Source organism: Epinephelus moara, chromosome 14 (assembly GCF_006386435.1).
Source record: "Epinephelus moara isolate mb chromosome 14, YSFRI_EMoa_1.0, whole genome shotgun sequence".
NCBI lineage: Eukaryota > Metazoa > Chordata > Actinopteri > Perciformes > Serranidae > Epinephelus > Epinephelus moara.
Window position 1 is genome coordinate 20,037,340 of NC_065519.1, and position 19,976 is coordinate 20,057,315.

The 19,976-nt window shown below is 42.2% G+C and overlaps 2 protein-coding genes and 1 long non-coding RNA gene across 3 annotated transcripts; 1 reads left to right on the forward strand and 2 right to left on the reverse strand.

Annotated features, from left to right (window-relative positions):
• Positions 1-133: 133 nt before the first annotated feature.
• On the reverse strand, positions 134-7,639 carry lrr1 (leucine rich repeat protein 1). Its single transcript, XM_050061156.1, has 5 exons — positions 6,914-7,639; positions 3,886-3,984; positions 2,860-3,112; positions 1,106-1,580; positions 134-1,011 (listed from the first exon to the last, which is right to left on the reverse strand). Exons 1-5 carry the CDS (start codon positions 7,094-7,096, stop codon positions 756-758), a joined length of 1,266 nt encoding a protein of 421 aa, XP_049917113.1. The 5' UTR covers positions 7,097-7,639; the 3' UTR covers positions 134-755.
• Positions 7,247-14,843, forward strand: LOC126400456 (uncharacterized). Its single transcript, XR_007570974.1, has 3 exons — positions 7,247-7,372; positions 11,197-12,606; positions 14,716-14,843. It is a non-coding gene; the product is annotated as an uncharacterized LOC126400456 (long non-coding RNA).
• On the reverse strand, positions 14,710-19,853 carry si:dkey-13p1.4 (transmembrane protein 151B). Its single transcript, XM_050061155.1, has 2 exons — positions 19,722-19,853; positions 14,710-16,341 (listed from the first exon to the last, which is right to left on the reverse strand). The coding sequence occupies exons 1-2, from the start codon at positions 19,851-19,853 to the stop codon at positions 14,710-14,712; spliced, it is 1,764 nt and encodes a 587-aa protein (XP_049917112.1).
• Positions 19,854-19,976: the final 123 nt, after the last annotated feature.

The window sequence follows — 19,976 nt, forward strand, 5'->3', positions numbered from 1 at the left end:
ATTTTTACAAGATATATAAGCACAACTGCCCGTAGAGCCTCTTTTGACACTGAGTGCTTCTTCCACCACAGCTTAATTCAAATACATGACACATGAATCATTTCAGTGCTCCAGAATGAACCGCTCAGGGCAACATGATGAATACGTTCATTTTATTGAATTTTTTACACGTATATATAAAAAATGTGGGTCATTAGCACAGTAAAAACCAACTCCCTTCAGCTGATGCTCACGGACCCTGAGGCACTGTGTTCAGGAAAAAACTCTAATTCATCTAATTTCATTATTCCCCTGCCTAGTCGAAGTGGGTCAGTAGGAGAGACTGTGCTTCGCTCCGTGGGTCTATTCACACCTGAGAGTTGGAAAGGAGGTTTGCATTTTTGTTACATTGCAGACATTTGATTTGGTAGGTGTGAAAGGGCCCTAAGAGGCAGGAGGAACATGATGTACGGCACCAGCAGCGATGTCAGACTTTCACTTTGTCAGTGTTGCTGCCCGCTATTGTTACATAACGTCAGTGCCACTCAGTTACAGATGGAGCAGGTCAGTGTGAAGTGCATTGTAAGTTGAATGGAAGTTTAAAACAGGCAGCTTGAAGCACTTGTAAAAAGCTTAATCAGTCATTCGATATTCTCCGTTACCAGAAAACTGTACTATCCAGCACTATGTCATAACTTGTGACCCATTGCAAAACCCACAGCGGTTTCCAGCTGTTAGTGTGTTTCCCGTGAAACAAAAACAAAGTCTGTTCTTCCTCATCTGATCCCTCTCTGGAGGGAGTTGTCTAAAAATTCAGAGTAGCAGGAGAGGGAGCAGAAGTGCCGCTGCACCGGAGCATCCGTGCCCCCCATGTCGTCCACCAGGACTACTGTGTGGGAGACTTGGTGCAGGTTCATGCTGACCGCTGTCTTGATGTAGAAATTGATGCAGACACGCCCGCAGTCGCAGGTCTTGGCTACTTCGAGGTCGCGACACAAGTGGGCAGGGAGGAGGTGAGGTCCGTATGGTAACCTGCAAGGTGAATCACAAAGGATACGGTTAGGAGGTTGGTGTAAGAACCACAGTGAAGATACAGTATGATACACCGAGCGTGTTTTATTCTAACCTGAGGTTGGCCACAGCTCTGGAAGCCATCTCTTGAAGTGGAAGGGGGAATGTAAGTTTCATTGTGTGGTCAAAAGGGTTAGGTTGGATAAACGGATTCCCAAACAGGTCCAGGTTCTCCAGACTCAGCTTACGGAAGTCACTGGGCAACACCGCTAGCTGGTTATGCGCCGCTGACAGGAACCTCAACTTTGAGAGCCGGCCAATGTGGAAGGGCAGACAGACGAGCTCATTGTCGTCCAGTTTGAGGTTCACTAGTTCTCTGAGCTGGCAGAACTGAGCGGGGAGGGACTGCAGTCGGTTCTGGCTGAGGTCCAGCAGCTGGAGCGTGCGCTGCAGGGTGGACAGGCACAGGGCCTGGCTGAAGGCTTCTAGGTGGTTATTGTGGAGGATGAGCTCAGAGAGGCAGCTGAGGTCACCGATGGTGGCAGGGAGTTTCTTGATGTGATTGTTACTGAGGTCTAGCTTGCGGAGAGCTGTGAAAACAAAGAACAATACCCGTCCTTAAAAGGGGCAATCCAGCTATTTAAGTATGGCACATCAAAAAAGTTAGGGCTTTTGTAAGAAACAAATTTAAAACACAATGATCAAAATCAAAGCAACATAAGCAGAAACATCTTGCCTTTTCATTCCAAGCTCCTAAAACACTGGATCCTACAGCTTCCATGATACAACTCATCAAGTTTATCATAAATTTTAAACACAGCTGATTGACTGTACAGACATTTCATACTGCTGACATACTTAAAACAGCCTCACTGATCCACATCCAACCCACGATGAGTCAGTGTCTCGTTTGTCACTGTTAGGAAATTTCCACCAGCCGCTAGGCTAATTTATACAATGTAAAATGTCATAGGCTTATGCTAATAGCATTAGCATGTTGTGTTTAAGGGGTAAAGGTGTCTAGCAAAAGAGGGGGGTTGTGTTACAAGCGGACCAGATCAAATGCCTTGTGTGAGACAGCTGCTCTCGATTGGTCAGAATTTCCATGTGGGAAAAATCCAGGAAGTAAACAAACCGCTGAAGAAGAGTACACTTGCAAGATAAATGTGACACTTTCTAATGTCACAATGGAGGGACAACTACACAGGTTGATTTTAGCGCTGCTCATCGTGGACTATATTGCTGTCATTGTTCATTTTAGTCAAACCATACAGTTTGATAACGAGGCGCGGCTCCAGCTAGAAAACAATGTTTTGATGCATTGGATGTGCTGAATGTGCATATTAAGGCAGTACAGGAGGAGGTGCACATTAATAATCCTCCAGGACTGTAACATGCTCATGTTTAACACAAACAATGTGTCATACGACTGCAGTTGGTTCGGATCAAAGTCAGAACACGTTCTCACCACGAACAAACCGCACCAGAGTTCGTTTGTAACCGGACTGAGACCACCTCTTCAAGAAGGTCTCGGTCCGGTTGTTTTGGTGCACACCTGAGTGTGATTGCTGTGTTCACACCTGCCCAGACGAACCGCACTTAGGGGGCAAACCAACCTCAGTTTGACTGAACCGAACCAAATGGCAGGTGTGAAAGCACCCTAAGACATACCAGCTTCTGGGAAGGCAGGCTGCTATACTTGCCCAGAAGGTGGAAGAGCAATGGTTCATTGTTACTGCAAATGTATATCGGTCCCAAATATTGGTTATCGGTCTCCTAGATTAGTGATGATCAGTATTGGAATCACACCGAATGTAAATCAAGCACTAACAAACTCTATCGACCAAAATATAAATTGGCTCGCTCTACCTTTAAGGGACAGCATCCGCATGTCCACCCGTGACAGTTTGCAGTAGGAGACCTGCAGCTGCTCCAGAGAGTAAGGGAAGTTGGAGGTGAGGGGGTAGTCCTTCTTGGAGACAATGGTGAGCTTCTTCTTGGGTTGCTCTACATCTTTGGCGCGAACAGGAGTCAGCGTGGAGAGAGGAAGGCTGCTCGCGTCACTTCCTCTGTCTGCCAAACGAGCGGCTGAGAGGAAGTTCTTCAAGCTGTTTGCATCGGCCTACGAATAAAAACATGAAGAAATAAATTAAGTTACATGTGAATTAATAGGTTAACAGGTAACAGAAACAGCAGGCACACAGTGACATTCAGGTGGTCGAGTTTGACCGGATTCCTTGAAATATCTAACCTAAATTCACAGGCCTGGAATAACTTGACACAGTTCCTTTGGATGAACATGATATGCTTTTTGCTGCTGGGAATAAATGTGTGAGTGACTCAGCATGTAAAGTACAGGGATTAGACTCAATTTTTTGAATACCTGTACAATCCAACACAGTCCAATATAATAGACTGTCAACCAGTAAACACCCAAAGACATATTGGGGTGTGAACTTAAATTCATAGTCAAATATTGTGGCCCTGTAGGTCAATTGAAGGTTGGTTTACACATTTCCCACAATTTGTTTCCCCTGTTTGCCTGCCTACTGTGGCGTCAGACTGTTTGTGGGTGTGTGAGCACATGTCTTGTCAACAGGACAAGTAGAATCTAGGTGGAAGGTCACCCCTGAAATCAAAACAGCCAGGACGGCTTTACAGCAACTGGAAACAATGAGGCTGCTATGGTGACTGTCCAGGAATCAGCTGCAGTCAAAACAAGCGACTGGGTCTGTCTGGTTGATAAACAAGTGGGTAGACAACTTGACTCTTGTGGCAGAGTTTTCAAGGAAATAAAAATGAAGTTGCTTCATCATAAACCTGAAAATCTTGTCATGCCCTTTCTTATAAACGTCTTCATACTCAGACGGTATTACACCATGCTGGATGTCATACCTTGCTCAAGCAAATGTCAACAGCGGGTTCCTTTAATCTCACAGTGGCCTTGCCCTCCTCCACAAACCAAGTGAAGAACTTCTCTATGTTGTCTTTCAGCTGCGAGAGAAAGTTGGCAAATGTCAGTGATGGAAAAATACATGACACAACAACAGGGCGGGTGAACATTTCCACTCGACCAAGTGTAATTTTGCTGTCTCAACAAGTGCAGACAGGACTGCTGCAAGCATTTTAACCTTTTCGTCAACATGCAGGTTTATATCTTTACACAGCTGTGGCCTTTTAAATCAGAAGTGTCTGAGGAGCACCTGAAGGCAGCATTTGAGACCATGAAAACAATACTTCTAAGGTTTCCAATCTAGGTTTTCCTGGGAAAGATAATGATGAATTATTAAATAAGCAGATTTATTGAGTGACACAGGGGAGTGAGCTACTTGAGAAGCAAAAATACAGTCTAAGTTGCTGGAATGTGTTGTTAATGCAACGTTTGAAACTGTCGTTTTAAAAACGAAACTGTAGCATAAGATCTGATGAGTAATATAACACAACCAACTAATTTTCTGTCTGACTAAACTATACTTATACAGTATGTGTGGGCTAAGAGGAATGAAGCATGTAAATTGGATGCCCTAGTAGAAATGAAAATGCTTTGTTATAATGTGACCTATACACTGGGTGAACCAGATTGGGTATCAAACTGTTACATTACAGTGAACAACAGTTTATTTTGCTCTTCTCTTCATCCAAATATTATTTTACTTTTTTAAATTATAGTTTAACCCTTTGAAACCTTGAGTGACCTCACTTTTCTCGTGCTGCCTTCAGATACCTTTTGCAAGTATTTAAGGCTTTGAACCTTGAACAAATTGGTGTGATTTCTTTTTAAAAAACATGAGGAAAAAGGTGATGAGCAACTTACTAAGAAATGTCCCACAAATTGCAAAAAAAATAAATAAATAAAAAAAAAATTAGAAAAATATTTTCAAAAAACTACAGAAAAATAGAAAAAGCTTAGAAAAACTACAGTATATTTAAAAATTATTATTATTATTGTTCTACTTTAAAATAATGTCACAGAATTACTATAATTTTTAAGCACTATTTTCAGGTCATTTCCTTGTCATGTTCTGTGTTATTTTGTAGTTTTTAATCTATTTTACCAATTTCCTGCTCATTTTTTGGGTCATTTCTTTTTTCGTTGCTCATGTTTTTAAAAGAAATCATGCCAATTTGCTCCGGTTTCAAGGGGTTAAGGAGCCAAGCAACAGCAACAGCAACAGCAACAGCAACAACAAAAGCGACAACACCAGTGAATCCAATCCAGCAAATTATAATTATTTATAATTTTAATACACACTGTAAATATGTAAATAAATGTCTGTCAAACATAATCCCAGCATGCTATATACACTGTACATACTGTCATATCCACCTATGTCATGTATTTAAACAACCTGTTTATACATACACTTATTTATTTTTGTACATAGTAATCAAGTGTTTCTGTTTAAGCACTCTTGTCAGTCTTAGATTATGGTGATATTTTTGTATATGCATGCAGCTCAATCCACACTAAAATCACAGTTTACCACAGTTCTTTTCGTTTTATTACAGGTGATGGTTTTAGCACTCACCATCGTGAGCTATATCAGAATGTGGGATGGTCGTCTCTCACTAATAGAAGGGAAAACATTGTCTCCTTTTTCTTTATAAGGCACTGCTTGGAAAGCTGCCCTTCTACCTCACTTCGCTTTTAAAAATCCAACCCATCTCTTATTACAAACGTTGACAATAAGTTTTATTTCTTGAAACTCCTCAGATCAGATCAGAGCTCGGTAAACTAGCTTTCAGTTTTTTTGTACCAAATAAGTGGAACAAGTTACAAGAGGTATTTAAATTAGACAGCTATGTGTCGTTACATCATTTCAAGTGTATGCTAATGATATGGTTGTTTTACAGTGTTGCTGTTTGATTTTCTACATTTTACTGTTTTTATTGTTGTTGTTGTTATGTCTCTGTCCTTTACGGCAGACTCTATTCTTAGTATCTGTCTTTTTCATCTTTATACTACTTTTTATTGCTGTTTATAACTCTTGATAGATATTGCTGCTACTTGTTTGTTTTTATGGACTTTTTTCATCACTTTATTGTGATTACTGTTACATACTTGTATCCTAACCCACTGAATGTGAAGTCAGGGCATCGCTGTAAAAGAGCTTAACGCTTGATTAAATTTCTTCAGCTTTCTTGTCCTTGTTTTTAGCTGTATGTCTATTTTGTGTATGTACATTGAAAGAAACCAAAGACTGAGGTGAAATTCCTGGTATGTGCACCACAAACATACCACCCCAATGCAAGAGAATGAAACAGAGGAGGGTGATTTACTAATTCTCCTGAGTTGATATTAATGTGTAAATGTCTGTCCCACCAGATCAGTCACAGGATTCATGACTTAATGGAGCTTTGCTTTCTTATCCATCTTTGTAAATACAAACTTTGCTCTTTACGTCAACCACAGTGCTGATTCAGGTGAATTTAATCTTTCTGTTTACTACCAATCTGGACTCACTGGTGTTTTTAGCACCTTGTCAAGACTGAGCTGCACATAGCTGTAGCTATTCTGCAACTATCTTTATGTTTAAAAAAGAAAACTGGAGAGGATCCAGTTCAATGCCTGGCTGGAGGGACTGAAATATGAGCAGCTCTTACATACACTGAATAAGAAATGTAAAAGAAACTGTCATTTAATGCAGTATATAGACTGTTAAATGTAATCCATGTTTCAGGAACTTAATTTTGTATTATACTGAACATGTAGGCATTGGTTAGAAGTATGACTGATGTTGTCTGATGAAGTTTTAAAACTCTAACTGGTCATTAAATGCTATGTGAGGGATGAATAAAGTACCCTGAACTAAAACTGAATGTAATTTGGAGATAAACAGAGGCCACACACCCAGGGATACATATGAATGTAACTATAGCTTTAACAGCCTCTACAGTCCAGACAATAACAACAGTCACTGACCTTGTACTTTGAGCCTGCTCTGTCTTTAGCTGTGCAGATCATCATGTAGATGTTACACCGTTGACTCGTCTTGTCCAAATGCTTCCCAATGGACAGCACAGCTCTCGTCCCTTTGCCTCGACTTTTCATCCCAAACGTGGGCAGCAACCGATTCACCACCTCGACATCACACTGCAGCTTCATTGTAACTGAATATTATAAAAATAAACCCCACCTAAAGTCCGGCTTAACGCCGCGTCAGAGCGAACTAAGGGTTTAAATGCATACCAGTGGAAAAAAACTTCCGCTAAGAAGAAGTAGCTAGTGCTGTAACGTTAGTGGAGCTACTGACACAACACATCCGTCCTCATGGATGTCAACAACCGGACCAGCCCTCCGTACCGAGCCGCAGCTGCGTCCTAACGGCCGGGGGAAACACTTCAGACGGCGGGAGTGCTCTGTCTTTACTGGGCTACTGCGGTGAGTCTGACAGTATGGAGACAAAGTGTAAAAATGTCCTGGATAGTTGTCGGATGTCAGTTGGTTGGTTAGCAGCCGTTAGCAGGATCGAGCGCGCGTGGGAAGTGACGTCATGGAAGGGCTCGTTCGTCTTGGCTCAGGGCAACAGAGCAACAGAGCCTTCTCTGTTTACTTTAACCATGTTTTTAACCCTTATAAGCTTTTTAAAAGTGGTTGTACATAAGTAGAAGTAAAACTACCTCGACCAAAATTGATTTATATATTTTTTTCCTCAAGTTTCTTTGGGTATTTTTTGTCTTTTTATTACCCTTTTTCTCTTTAGCAGAGGATATTGCAGTGTAAACCCCCTGTTTTTTGTTTACCCTCTCATCCAGGTCATCCTCGCTGTCATAAAACTCCTGACAGTGTGAGACTGTGCGTCCCACATGATCTCCATGTACAGTAGGTCTGAGAGTTAAACTTAACACACTGGGCCAGCTCCAACTACAATACACACACACACACACACACACACACACACACACACACACACACACTACCACATATCTAGTAACACTCAACTCAACTCAAATTTATTTACACCGATCAGCCAAAACATTAAAACCACTGACAGGTGAGGTGAGGTGAGGTAACTTGGGTCTTAGCATTCATGTGGGTGCCACTTGACACGTAGCACCCACCCAAACACCACTGGAGACCAAGCAAACCCCCTCATGGCTATATATCTATATATATTATATGAAAATATAAATAAATTAATGAAAATATTAGCCTATATGAAAATAAATTAATAAGTGTAGTCCTTTGCAATTGTGACATCTAGTGGTTGCAAAAAGAAAGAGCTCCTCATGCTTCTTACCTCACTGCATGTATTTGCTGGCTGTAGTCACTTTGCTGCTTCAGATTTTCCACACGAATCACACAGCCATCTTAAAAATATGACACATTGTTTTTCTACTCAGTAGTTTATAAAGTAGTTAAAACTGCCAACAACATTAATGCTGTTTACTTATTTATGCATCTGTAATAATAATCGAGAAAAGTAATATACTGTATAATGGGGATATTTTTCCTTTGCCTGGGGGCCATGTTTGCCAGATGACAGGAGTCCAAAGGCTCACTAGCACTAGCCCCGCACAGGTCAGGTGAACACAGGGTGGTTGCTAAGAGCTGAAGACATTCAGGACTTAGCCCAGAAAGGTTCTGGAGGGTCAGAGGAACCTCCACTTTTTAAGTTTGTGAATCAGTTTAGCAATCAATCAACTTTTATTTCATAGACTCAAGGTCCATTTAAAAGACATACACACAGATAGATTTAAAAAAGGCACTCATACCAATATTTCCACATAGGTGACTGGTACTGCAAAGAACTTAGACGGGGATTTGACAGCAGCATAATAATGGAGTTGTGGGACCCATTCAGTCGACAGATAAATCTGTACATTAGATTTCTCAACAAAGCATGAAACGTATTGACTCTTGCGTTACAAAACAAATCACTTGCACTGCACCACCTGGGCTTTCTAAGCAATATGCGCATACCATCATTATAAGCAACGTGGAGCTTCTGGATGTTTGCTTTTTTAAATTTAATCCACAGGGGGGCAGTATAAAGAGGAGTACAATAAACTCTAAAAGATTAATCTTAACATAATCTGAACACCAAGAAAATTTCCTAACCAGCATGTTAGCTTGTGCATATAACATATGGTGTTGCCTATATAGGTCATCATCATCTGACATTTCATCATTAATAATGTGTCCAAGGTACTTAGTTTTACTGCAGACAGACAAAAGCTGCCCTGCCAACCAAAAAGAGGGAAAAACAAGGTCCTTATCCCCTTTTACCCTGCAGATCATAACAGCACTCTTACCATCATTGTACTTGACATCAAAATTAACACCATAATTAGTACATATATTCAACAGTTGTTGAAATCCAGCACTGCTGGGAGAAACAATAGCCAGGTCGTCAGCATACATGAGATGGTTAATTAATGTATCACCAATCATACAACCTGTTTTACAGTTTCTTAGCTGGTCTGATAGATCATCCATATACATGTTAAAAAGGGCTGGTGAGAGAAGTCCTCCCTGGTGAACTCCATTACCCACACCAAATGGAGCAGAGAATACATTCCCCCATTTTATCTGCATGCTCTGGTTAGCATACCAATAAGCCAGAATCCTAGTTACACTGTCAGGCACACCCCTTTGACTCAACTTTAAAAAGAGCTTATGATGGTTGACTCGGTAAAAAGCCTTAGAGGCATCAATAAAACCAATTAAAACAGAGGAGTTCTGTCTTCTATAATTTTCTACTATTTCCTTTAATGCATAGATACATACATCAGTACCATGCTTGGCCGTAAAACCAAACTGATTGTCTGAGGTACCTAGAAATGCACATCATTTATCTAATAATATTATTTCCAGGACTTTGGATACCACACTGGCTAGCGCAATAGGTCTGTAATTATCCACGCTCCCCACTTTGCCCGCTTTGTCCTTAATAACAGGCACCAGAGTTACAGACAACATGGAGTCCGGCAAGAGACCATGAGTCATAAAGCCAGTAAAACAGATAGCAAGAAGAGCTGCAACCTTCGGGCTTGCCAATTTAAGGTGCTCTGCAGTGATTTGGTCTGAGCCGCTTGCTTTGTTGTCAGCTAGCTGTGTAACTGCATGATAAGCCTCATTGGCTGTGATTTGCACTATGTCACTTTGAACAATATTGCCCACTTTATATGGGTCACTTTTAACACAATTGAATAGAGCAGAGTAATGTTGCCTCAACAGCTCAGCTATGTTGTGAGTAAGAAAATGGTTGGGGGGCCACCAAGCACCCTATCGTGGGCCAGATTTGGCCCACAGGCCACAAGTTGAGTATCACTATATATTGTAACATTTTTGGTCTGATAATACTTTCATACTATTGCTTAAATTTTGGGGGCAAGACCTTCACCTGTAATGGAGTATTTTTGAAGTATTGCTTTTACCTAAATACATCTTCCACCACTGATACAGTTCTCCTCATCACAGTCTTAACAAAAATCTTCTCAACTCTGGTTCATGTGTTCAAATTAGCCAGAAAGTTTAAAAATACAGTTCTTGGCCTGATATGTAAAACAACTGTGTCTAATTTCATAACCACTTTTTGTATTCCTTTACAATTTTAAGCTAATTCGGGGTTCGTCTGGACAGGGTCAAGTCAAATTCAATGACTTTCAAGTACTTTTTCAAGCACTCATTTTTATTTTCAAGGATTAAGTCGTTTTCTCCACAACCTTCTGTTGCAAGAGAAATGTGCAAATTCATATATGGTGCAAACACATGCTACCAGGGCCTAAAATTAACTTATTATTAATTAACTGGCTATTACTATTCAGTAAAGGCATGCAATAGCAGGAACACTTATAGAGTGCAGAGCAGGATGCAGCTCATATGGTATTAGAAAATGATTGCAAACATGGCTATTTTTGGCTTCCTACATTTTTCTAATGTTTTTTTTTTTTTTTTTAAATAATTATCATCCTGTTATCCTGTCAATGTTATTCAAGTACTTTTTTTTTGAAGGAAAAATGTCTGATTTTTAAGGTATTCCAGTGCCAAATTCAAGTTATATCAGCACCTAAACCCCCTTGTGCCAGCCCTGATATGTATTTTAATATTGTAAACAAGAAAATCTATCAGGTCCCACAATGTCATGAGACACTGCTTTAGCTTTAATAATAATAATAATAATAAAAAAACAGGTTATACTTCCTCTCTTTCCTCTCTTCTTCTGCTGTATTTCTTTATTTACCTGCTGTGCATTTCCTCAGATTGCACTCCAGGTCAAACAACACACTGAACTGAAACTTTTGTTTGCCTCAGTGGTTTATTTGGACCGACCAGCCTCCGTCTAGCAGCCACAATGGGAAGTTGTCGTCTGAAATCAGTGACTGTCAGTGTGGTCCTTCCAATGTTTTCTTCCCTTGTAGTTGTACTCGAGGACAGCAGAGGAACCAGTGAGCTGTGAGCCTGAGAGTGTCTGACATCGTCGCCTCAGATCAACGTGATCACAGCAGAAACTTAACTCCTAACTTCTTCCATATCAACACACATACACAAGGGACTGTTTGTGACCTTAAATAAAACAATATAAATCTACCACAGTGATATAATTTACTGTAAGATTTAATCAACCAGTTTGAGAGAGTAAAACCTCACAACCCAGATGACTCATCATACCATTTATAGGTATGTTCCACTTTGAAAGTATTCCCTTCACTATGTCGGGGTACAAGCGACTCATATACTGTTGTGCAATAATAATCCTTCAGGACCACTTTTATTGCTCACATTTTGACATTCAATTCACGTTCCCACTCACACACCTTCATCAATAAAAGCTTTGTGGTGTTTAATAAAATTATTCGTACAAAGCAAAACAAAGAAAACAAAACACTCATGTCTTTGGTTTTTCTATGAATCACCTAAAAGACGACACTTCTTGGTAGAAACATGCAACTTGTCTTTTTTCTTTGTATTATTCTTACACACGCCTCTAAGGGGCACAGTCCTCACACACATAGTAACACATACAGGTCAATGTGAGAGCGGGGGACGTTTTCCATCCTGTGACTATTTCAAACATATGAAAACAGAAGGATGCTGCGGTCGTGCAGTTATCAGTGACGTGTGTGCACTGTTAAATCAGATTTGATAGTTATTAATGTCATTACACACTCTGTGTCTGACATACTGTTGCTGCCATGAGGACGGTTTGACAGTACAGTGATGCATTCAAATACACACTGTTTGTCCCACACCTGCAGCTGTTTTCATGATAACTTTAATAATATGGACATGTGCAATTCAATACAAGAACTCTTTGATCTTTTGGTGACTCTGTTAAAAAATAGAAGTCTGTATTTAAGTTTCTTTTACTTCATATTTACAGTGGAGCTCCATAAAACTTAATTAAAGGGACAGTTTGGATTTTTTGAAGTGGTGTTGTATGAGTTATTCATCCACAGTAGGGGTGTTGCGATATACTGGTATTGACAACCGTTAAATTAAAAAAAGTAAATGTAGATATCATGTTAATCATACACATATGATAATATCATGTAAATAAATCAGCACCTCTTAAATCATCTCCATTTTATTTCTGTTCTTGCTTTATCTCCTTCCTCCTGCCAGACAGTATCCGCCTCCATCATCCTGCAGATTCCACCACTGTATGTAGAGTAAGTTGCTCAGCCTGCTAGCCCTTAAATCTGAAATGTTACATGTGTTTTTAAAGGTCAGTTATCATGGCATCAGACCCGACAGTTTTTTCTCTCTCCTTGTTATTTGTTAGGCAGCGTCAAAGAAGCGCAAGGGATTATACTGATGGCAGATGTTCAGCCTTTTGGAACATTTGTTTATCAGTTCATCTTGTTGCTTTTTCATTATCCAATAAGTGTAATTGCTCTTTTTGTAAGCTTTTATACATTTATGGTTACAGACTCTCTCTCCACCTCCCTACACTCATATTTCAGTTATAATTCATTTGGCAAAAAAAAGAGACATATTGCACAATAAACAAAGTTAAATATGAATTTGACTGATAGCATCTTTTTAATCAAAATTTTTATGGATATTGCGACACTGTCATTATCATGAATTCTCTTGACAACATAACTGGGTTGTGAAAATCTGGTATCGTGCCAGCTCTAATCCACAGTCAGTGTATTACCTGCAGTAGATGGTGGTCAGCACACCCCCAAATTGGAGAAGCAGACTAACCGACACAGAAGCTAAGCGATGTACTGCTGTGGATAGGGACAACAGCAAAATGTATTTTAGCCACACACAAAAAAAATAAGTCTCAGTTTATCTGTTCATTATATTAAAAATGTAGTTTCTTTTTTTACCTTACCGTCAGACAGCCCTTTCCAATGGGGAACTAAAGTGGTTATCTATGCTCTCTTCATAGCCACCAGACTCCTTTGAGAAAAACAGTAATTTTACCTCACAGAACACAGGCATTGTTAGTCTACCATTGCCTCAATCAGTTAGTTTGTTTGTGTTATGGTGTGGCAAACTAACTCTTTAAAACAGTGATTCCCAACTGATGGGTCGCGGTCCAAAAGTGGGTCACGGGTCCATTCTGAATGGGCCGCAAGTGACTGGCAAATTTGTAAAGTTTGTAACACACTTTATTTTGAAGAACAATGAATTTCGGGCACAGAGCTTTTATTTTGAAGTGCTATTTTCTGCTGAAGAGTGAGTTAATAAAGGACAGCTACTTAGCAGACAGCAAACTAGCTCAACTACATGGCTAAGTATGACGCTGAATATGTTAAACTGTGTGGACCTTGAACTAATGACTAAGGAGAAATCTGGACCCTGTGACTGGACCAGTTGGGAGCCACTGCTTTGAAACACCAAAGTCAAGTTGGTGTTTAGTTTTTAGCTGAACCTTTATTTTTTATTTCATTCTGTAGCTTTGCAGTAGCGTTCTTGATGTATCCAAATCTGAAAAAGTGAAATGTTGGGCAAAGTTTGTATGTTTTAGCCTCAAAATGCTATTTTCCTAAGCCCTTCTAAAAACATTTTCCCATGTGACCTGATGTAGATTTCTATATGATGTCATTACTATATATAAAACCATGGAGTGCTGTGGACTCAACATTAGTTTGGTTAGGAATGTCACACAAAACAAGCCAACTAGGCAGCGGGTAGACTAGCAACCTCCATGTGCTGTGAGGTAAAATTACTGTTTGTCAAAGGCCTCTGGTGTCTTTGAAGAGAGCGTAGATGACGGCTTCAGTTCCCTGTTGGAAAGGGTTGTCTGACAGCAAGGTAAAGCGATGAAAATATTCAAAATATAGTGTACACTTTAACTGATGTTGATTTTTTTAGGTGGTCCTTTTTTTAGGAGGCTAAAATACTTTGTTGCTGCTGCTCCCATCCACAGTCACCAGACTCCTTTGACAGAAACAGTAATTTTACTTTACAGGAGCTCAGCAATGTAACCTTTGTCACCAGTTTTTGATAACGGCTGAGTAAGAGTTTCAATTTGAAAAAGACAGAAAAGAACGCAGATGGACCTGCCCTTTAAAACACGATTTGCTGCTGCCCCCCTCCACAGCAGTACACTGCTCAGCTTTCATGGCAGTACTCCTGTCTGCTTCTCCAAACTAGGAGCATGCCGACAGACATCTACTGTAGGTAATACACTGACCCCAAGTCAAAAAACCCAAACTATCCCTTTAATGTTGTTCTGTCTTTAGAGCAAACAGGGACCAACACCACTCGTCATGACTGATTTGAATCCCCCTCACTAACAAGTGTCTTTATGTCCTTCACAGAGCCGTCTCCACACAGGACGACCCTCTCCGTATGTAATACCGCCTCACTTCTCTCCCGTCTTCACCCCCACACCCCTCAGCCCGATGCACAATCAGCACGGGAAAGAACCGAGCGTCCCTATAAGTCGGTGGACTGTCGCTGAGTGCCAGCTGGCTGGAGTCCGACCGGCAGCACTGCTCGTCCACGCAGCAGGGGTCAGTCAGGTTGCTGCTGCGGCTCCTCCACAGGGCCACGGTGTGATGGGAGCCGTACATGCGGCAGAGGGAGAAGCGGGATGTGTCCGAGGAGAGGTGCGAGTGGAGCAGCGCTCCCCGGCAGGAGAAGATGGAGGAGCAGCTGGAGCTGGTGATGGTCCTCCTCCTGCCTCCTGCATCGCCTCGTCCGTTTGGCTCCCTGCATTGCTCGCAGTCCTCCTGGCTTTGCAGGGCGCCGTAACTCTGAGCAGTCTGGCTGCTGTCCAGGAGGACGCAGTTTGAGGACGAGGTGCAGTCAGTGTCTCGTAATGAGTTTGAGTCTGCTGTGCTCATGTTTATCAGCATGGCCTCTGAGTAGCTGGGGATCAGCTGACGGTTACAGCGTATGTGCCACTCCATCTCGGTGCTGTCCAGTGTGTCTACTCTTGGGATAACGCAGCCAGTGTTGTTACCCAAAGGCCTGTCTTCATCTAGAGGAGAGGGGCTGCTGTGGCTGTACTCTAACCCAAATAGTTTCTCTATGCGGTAGTGCACATAAGCAGTGCGGTACTCTATCAGCACTCTCAGAGGCCAGGACAACATCAGCAGAGCTGCCAGCCAGAAGGCCACCTGGGAACTGTACCAAGGCATCCTATCTGGGTCCACATAGGCTATCAGGTTTTCTCTGAAGTCCACATTCTTCAGCTGCATCCCCTCCCTGGCCTCCATGTAGTCGTCCAAACCCTCAATTTCAGAGAAGAACCTGGCTCTCTGGTTGAGGTAGTCGTTTTCTGGTCCGGCCTCTGTGAAGCTGAAGCATTTGGTGAAGCGCAGCCGAGTCGCCGGATGTCCCTCTAAGCCCCTGAGGTCACGTGACACATCTTTCATCCCACAGTGGCTGTAGTCGAACTCGCCCTCAGCCACATGGGTGTTCACTCTCTCATGGTACACCTGCGTGGTGGTGTAGGCGTCCCCGTTGCGGTATCGAGTGACCTGCCGGGTCCGTCTTACAAAGTGGTAGCTGATAGCCTTCCACCATATGCAAGGTTGGGCCTGTTTCATCCGCAGCACGCGCTCATACACGCTGTCCACGTCTGCTTTGCTCTGCAGCTCGCTCCTGGCTCTGCAGTGCCAGCACTCCACCATGTATAGGACGTAGAGCATGAGCAGGAAGGCCAGAGGGATGTAGATGTAGCCGTCAGAGCAGGGGCTGTCGTGGTAGATCATTGAGTGTCCCCCAACGCCCATCCCGGAGGCCCCCCGCAGGGAGGAAGTGAAGGAGGCGGTGAAGGATGAGGTGAGGGCGGTGTTGAAGCTGATTTTGGTGACCTGGGTCAGCTGACACCAGGCCACCACGCCCAGGCAGCTGTACATGAGCAGAGAGAGCAGCAGGCAGCGCCAATGGGACTCCCGGCAGACACAAGCACCCAGAGACTGGTTCACCGGACGCTGCTGCAGAGAGAGACAGAGAGTAATGAGGAAAAGGCACTTAGAGCGATGAGGCCCTGAAACCTGGCGGTGACATGCTGTGGAAATGCAAATGAATGTGGCTGCACTATAGATCGCCGAGCTTTTCCATAGCTAAGCACAAAGTAAATCAAACCAAAGAAAGCTCAGTGGAATTAAATTAAAACACGCAGTGTCCCTGGGAGGCTGTGAGTCAGAGCAGCTGACATAAATAAATATTAACTGAGGTGTTTTCACACATCTCTCTTAAATTAATTGAATTTATATTGCATGAGGGCAAATGTACTGGCTGGTAAAGTTGTCACATTAATATCACAGGGTAGCACTTGTGTATATGTAGACAACATCCTAAAAACCTTGGAGATTAAAGGATACTGTCTGAGTCTTCGCACATTCTCCACACTGAGTACAAGGTTTAACCCTCAGGCAGACAATACAGGATGCCCAAATATAAACTCAACTGTTTTAAAAATTAATTTGTGCCAACCTCAATTAAGATTTTAAATAATGTTGCTTGCTGCTTTAGGGGTTGTGTTGTGCTTTGCTTATGGTGCTCTGTTGTGTGCTGGTGTCTTTAAGGTGTAGGCTACATTTCTCCTGGACTATTATTTGTAAGGCAGCAATACTTGTGCAGCTCCTGAGTCCAAGACGAATTTAGCATTGGCCCCGCAGCAGGACAATACACCATGCCAGCCACACCACAAAACCTGCTCAGGAGTGGCCCGAGGAACATGACAGAGACCTCAAGGCATTGACCTGGCCTCCAAATTCTCCAAACCCCAGTCTGATCAAACATCTGTGGGACGTGCTGTTACCCCACCTCACAACCCACAGGACCCAAAAGATCTGAAGCTGTGTTCATGCCTTGACAGGTCAGAGCCAAGTCAGGTCCAAGGCCCGTAGATCGGGGTTACTTCTGGGGTACCAGCAGGTCCCTCAAATGTTCAATCAGATTGGGATCTGGGGTATTTGGAAGCCACGTCAACACCTTGAGCTCTTTGTCCCATTCCTTGGGCCATCTCTGAGGAGTTTTTGTGCTGTGTCATGGTGCATTGTCCTGTTGAGGGGGGCCCTGCCTTCAACAAGCATTTACATTTACATGAATGCCAGGACCCAAGGTTTCCCAACAGAATACTGCATTGTAACAAGACGATCAATGTTATTCATGCTGATCGGTGTATAACAATATACTATAAAATAATATCATAAGAACAAGGACAATTCTGATTCATAGGTGGTACTCTTGATACTTTAACATTTTGTTGATAATACTTTATTACTTTAATTAAAGGTCCAGTATGTAGGATTTAGGGGGATATATTGGTAGAAATGGAATATTATATAATAACTGGGTTTTCTTTCATGTATAATTACCTGAAAATAAGAACTGTTGTGTTTCGTTACCTCAAAATTACCTGTTTATACCTATATAGGGAGCGGGTCCTTGTTTATGTAGTCTGCCATGTTTCTACAGTAGCCCAGAACAGACAAACCAAACACTGGCTCTAGTGAGGGCCACTCGCATTTTTGTGTTGGCCACAGTAGTTAGCAGCTCCTGCTGGATGAGGGCGTTGGAAAAACACAGATTTTTAAACGTGAAACTGCTTCATTCTGTGTTTTTACTGGTTCAAATCAACGAGTCCATTTGTTTTGGAGAGAAAGAGCTCTTTGGATAGTTCAGCTCCTGGTAAAAACCTCCTGAACAATAACCACTGAAGGAAATTTAACTGGGAGAAGTTTCAGCTGGTTGCAATCTGCGGTCCTCACCACTAGATGCCACTAAATCCCCCGAAATCGTACACAATGAATGTTAAAGTAACATTTTAGGACTTTTACTTGTAATGCAGTATTTTTTAAAGTGTGATTTTGCAACTTTTAGCTAATAAAAAATCTGAATACTTCTCCCAGCACTGCTTGAACACACACACACACAGACACAGACACACAGACACAGACACACACACACACACACACACACACACACACACGTCTCTGCTCTACACTTATCTGCTGAGTATTGGGTGGTTAGCTCAGGGCAGACAAACAGAAACAGAAAGTGCTCACATTTGCAATACTGACCAGAAGTCAGATTGTCCCATTCAGCAAAGACACACCGGCCTAAAGCCATTTCATCAGTAACACTAACAGTAAAAGAAGCTGGAGCGTAACCCGTTACGCACAAAGACATCAGACCAGGACTGCAACATTTACTGTGCTGCAAAGGAGGGTACAGCATTCAAAATTAATCTCATCCCATCTTGTCAGTCACATTTATCAGGAGCTCAAAATGACTTCATGGTCCTGTCTAATATTTCTGTCTGGATGTGGTGGTGACAATCGTCCCCCATGAGATGCTGCGTTCTCGTGGACTACCTCTGGTGTTTTATGGAGTGAAACGATTTATGCTGACAACCAGCCCATCCATTACTGCGCTGACACGGGGGTGAGGACGTCACTTTGCTGGTTCCACCTCAGTTATTTATGGAGCAAACAGGGATTCAGTTCTTGTGTGCCACAGGAGACGGACTTTCCAGTTGAGCAGGCCTCCTCCTGACTGCAGACATTACAGACTAAATACAGATTTTATTTATCTGAAAAACACTGTGGGATGATTTCTGTATATTTTTTGTATGTTTTTATACATAAAACAGTCATTTAAAAGAACATAAAAGCCCTAACTAACTGGATCTTATGTCTGCGAAAAAGACACAAGCAATTGTACTTTAATTTACCCTGCAGTATAAAACATGACTTAGCAGTTACATGGACAATGACTCTGAGGTAAGACAACTCGCGCTCTCTTACTATCCATGCATGGCTGGCTGCACACAACCAATCCCTGCGGATGGGATCACAGTAATTACTCCATGACAGTAAAGACAGGGGGCATGGTGAAGCAAACACACACACACACATGCATGATCAACACATGAAAACCAGGGTCTGACTTAGCAAAAATAATAGCTTGCTAACTTAACAACTGTCTTTGTGAATGCAATGCATGCTTTTGTGATGTTTCCACATCAGTGAATTGTAGTGGCACTGTATGAAATGGACTATTCTGGCAGTTGAGCAAGCAGAGAGGCTGTTTGGCTGCAGGTGGAAGCGGCTGCACTGAGAGGATGTCAATATAGGATTTATGGTCCCAGAGAGCACAGAAATCAAAGTGTGTGTGCTTTAAATCTGAGTTAGCTGCATAATTTTAAAGGAATTTGATAAAATAAGCTGAAGAAACTTGCATCAGAGAGTGGGCTCAGAATTGCTGTTACACTTCTCTAAAACTAATCAATTGATCAGTCTGTTTCCAGCTGATGTTTCTTCATGTTTCTGCTTCAGAATTAGATAATGCATGTCTCTACACCTACCTCCTCCAGGACATCACTCTCAGCCGGTGAGTCCTCCTCCTGCTCCTCCTCCTCCTCCTGCTCCTCTCCCTCAGCATCATTGGGAGCACTGGCCGCCGTGTCCTCCGCAGAGTCCAGATCGGAGGAGAGCATGCTGCACTTTTCGCATGTCAGAGCCAGATTATAAAGTCACTCCTTTTTATTCACTTGCTCCGTTCACTCCGGTCTGCTCCCCCTCTCTGTGGCCCCCTCAGCCCCACACGGTCTGGGCCGGAG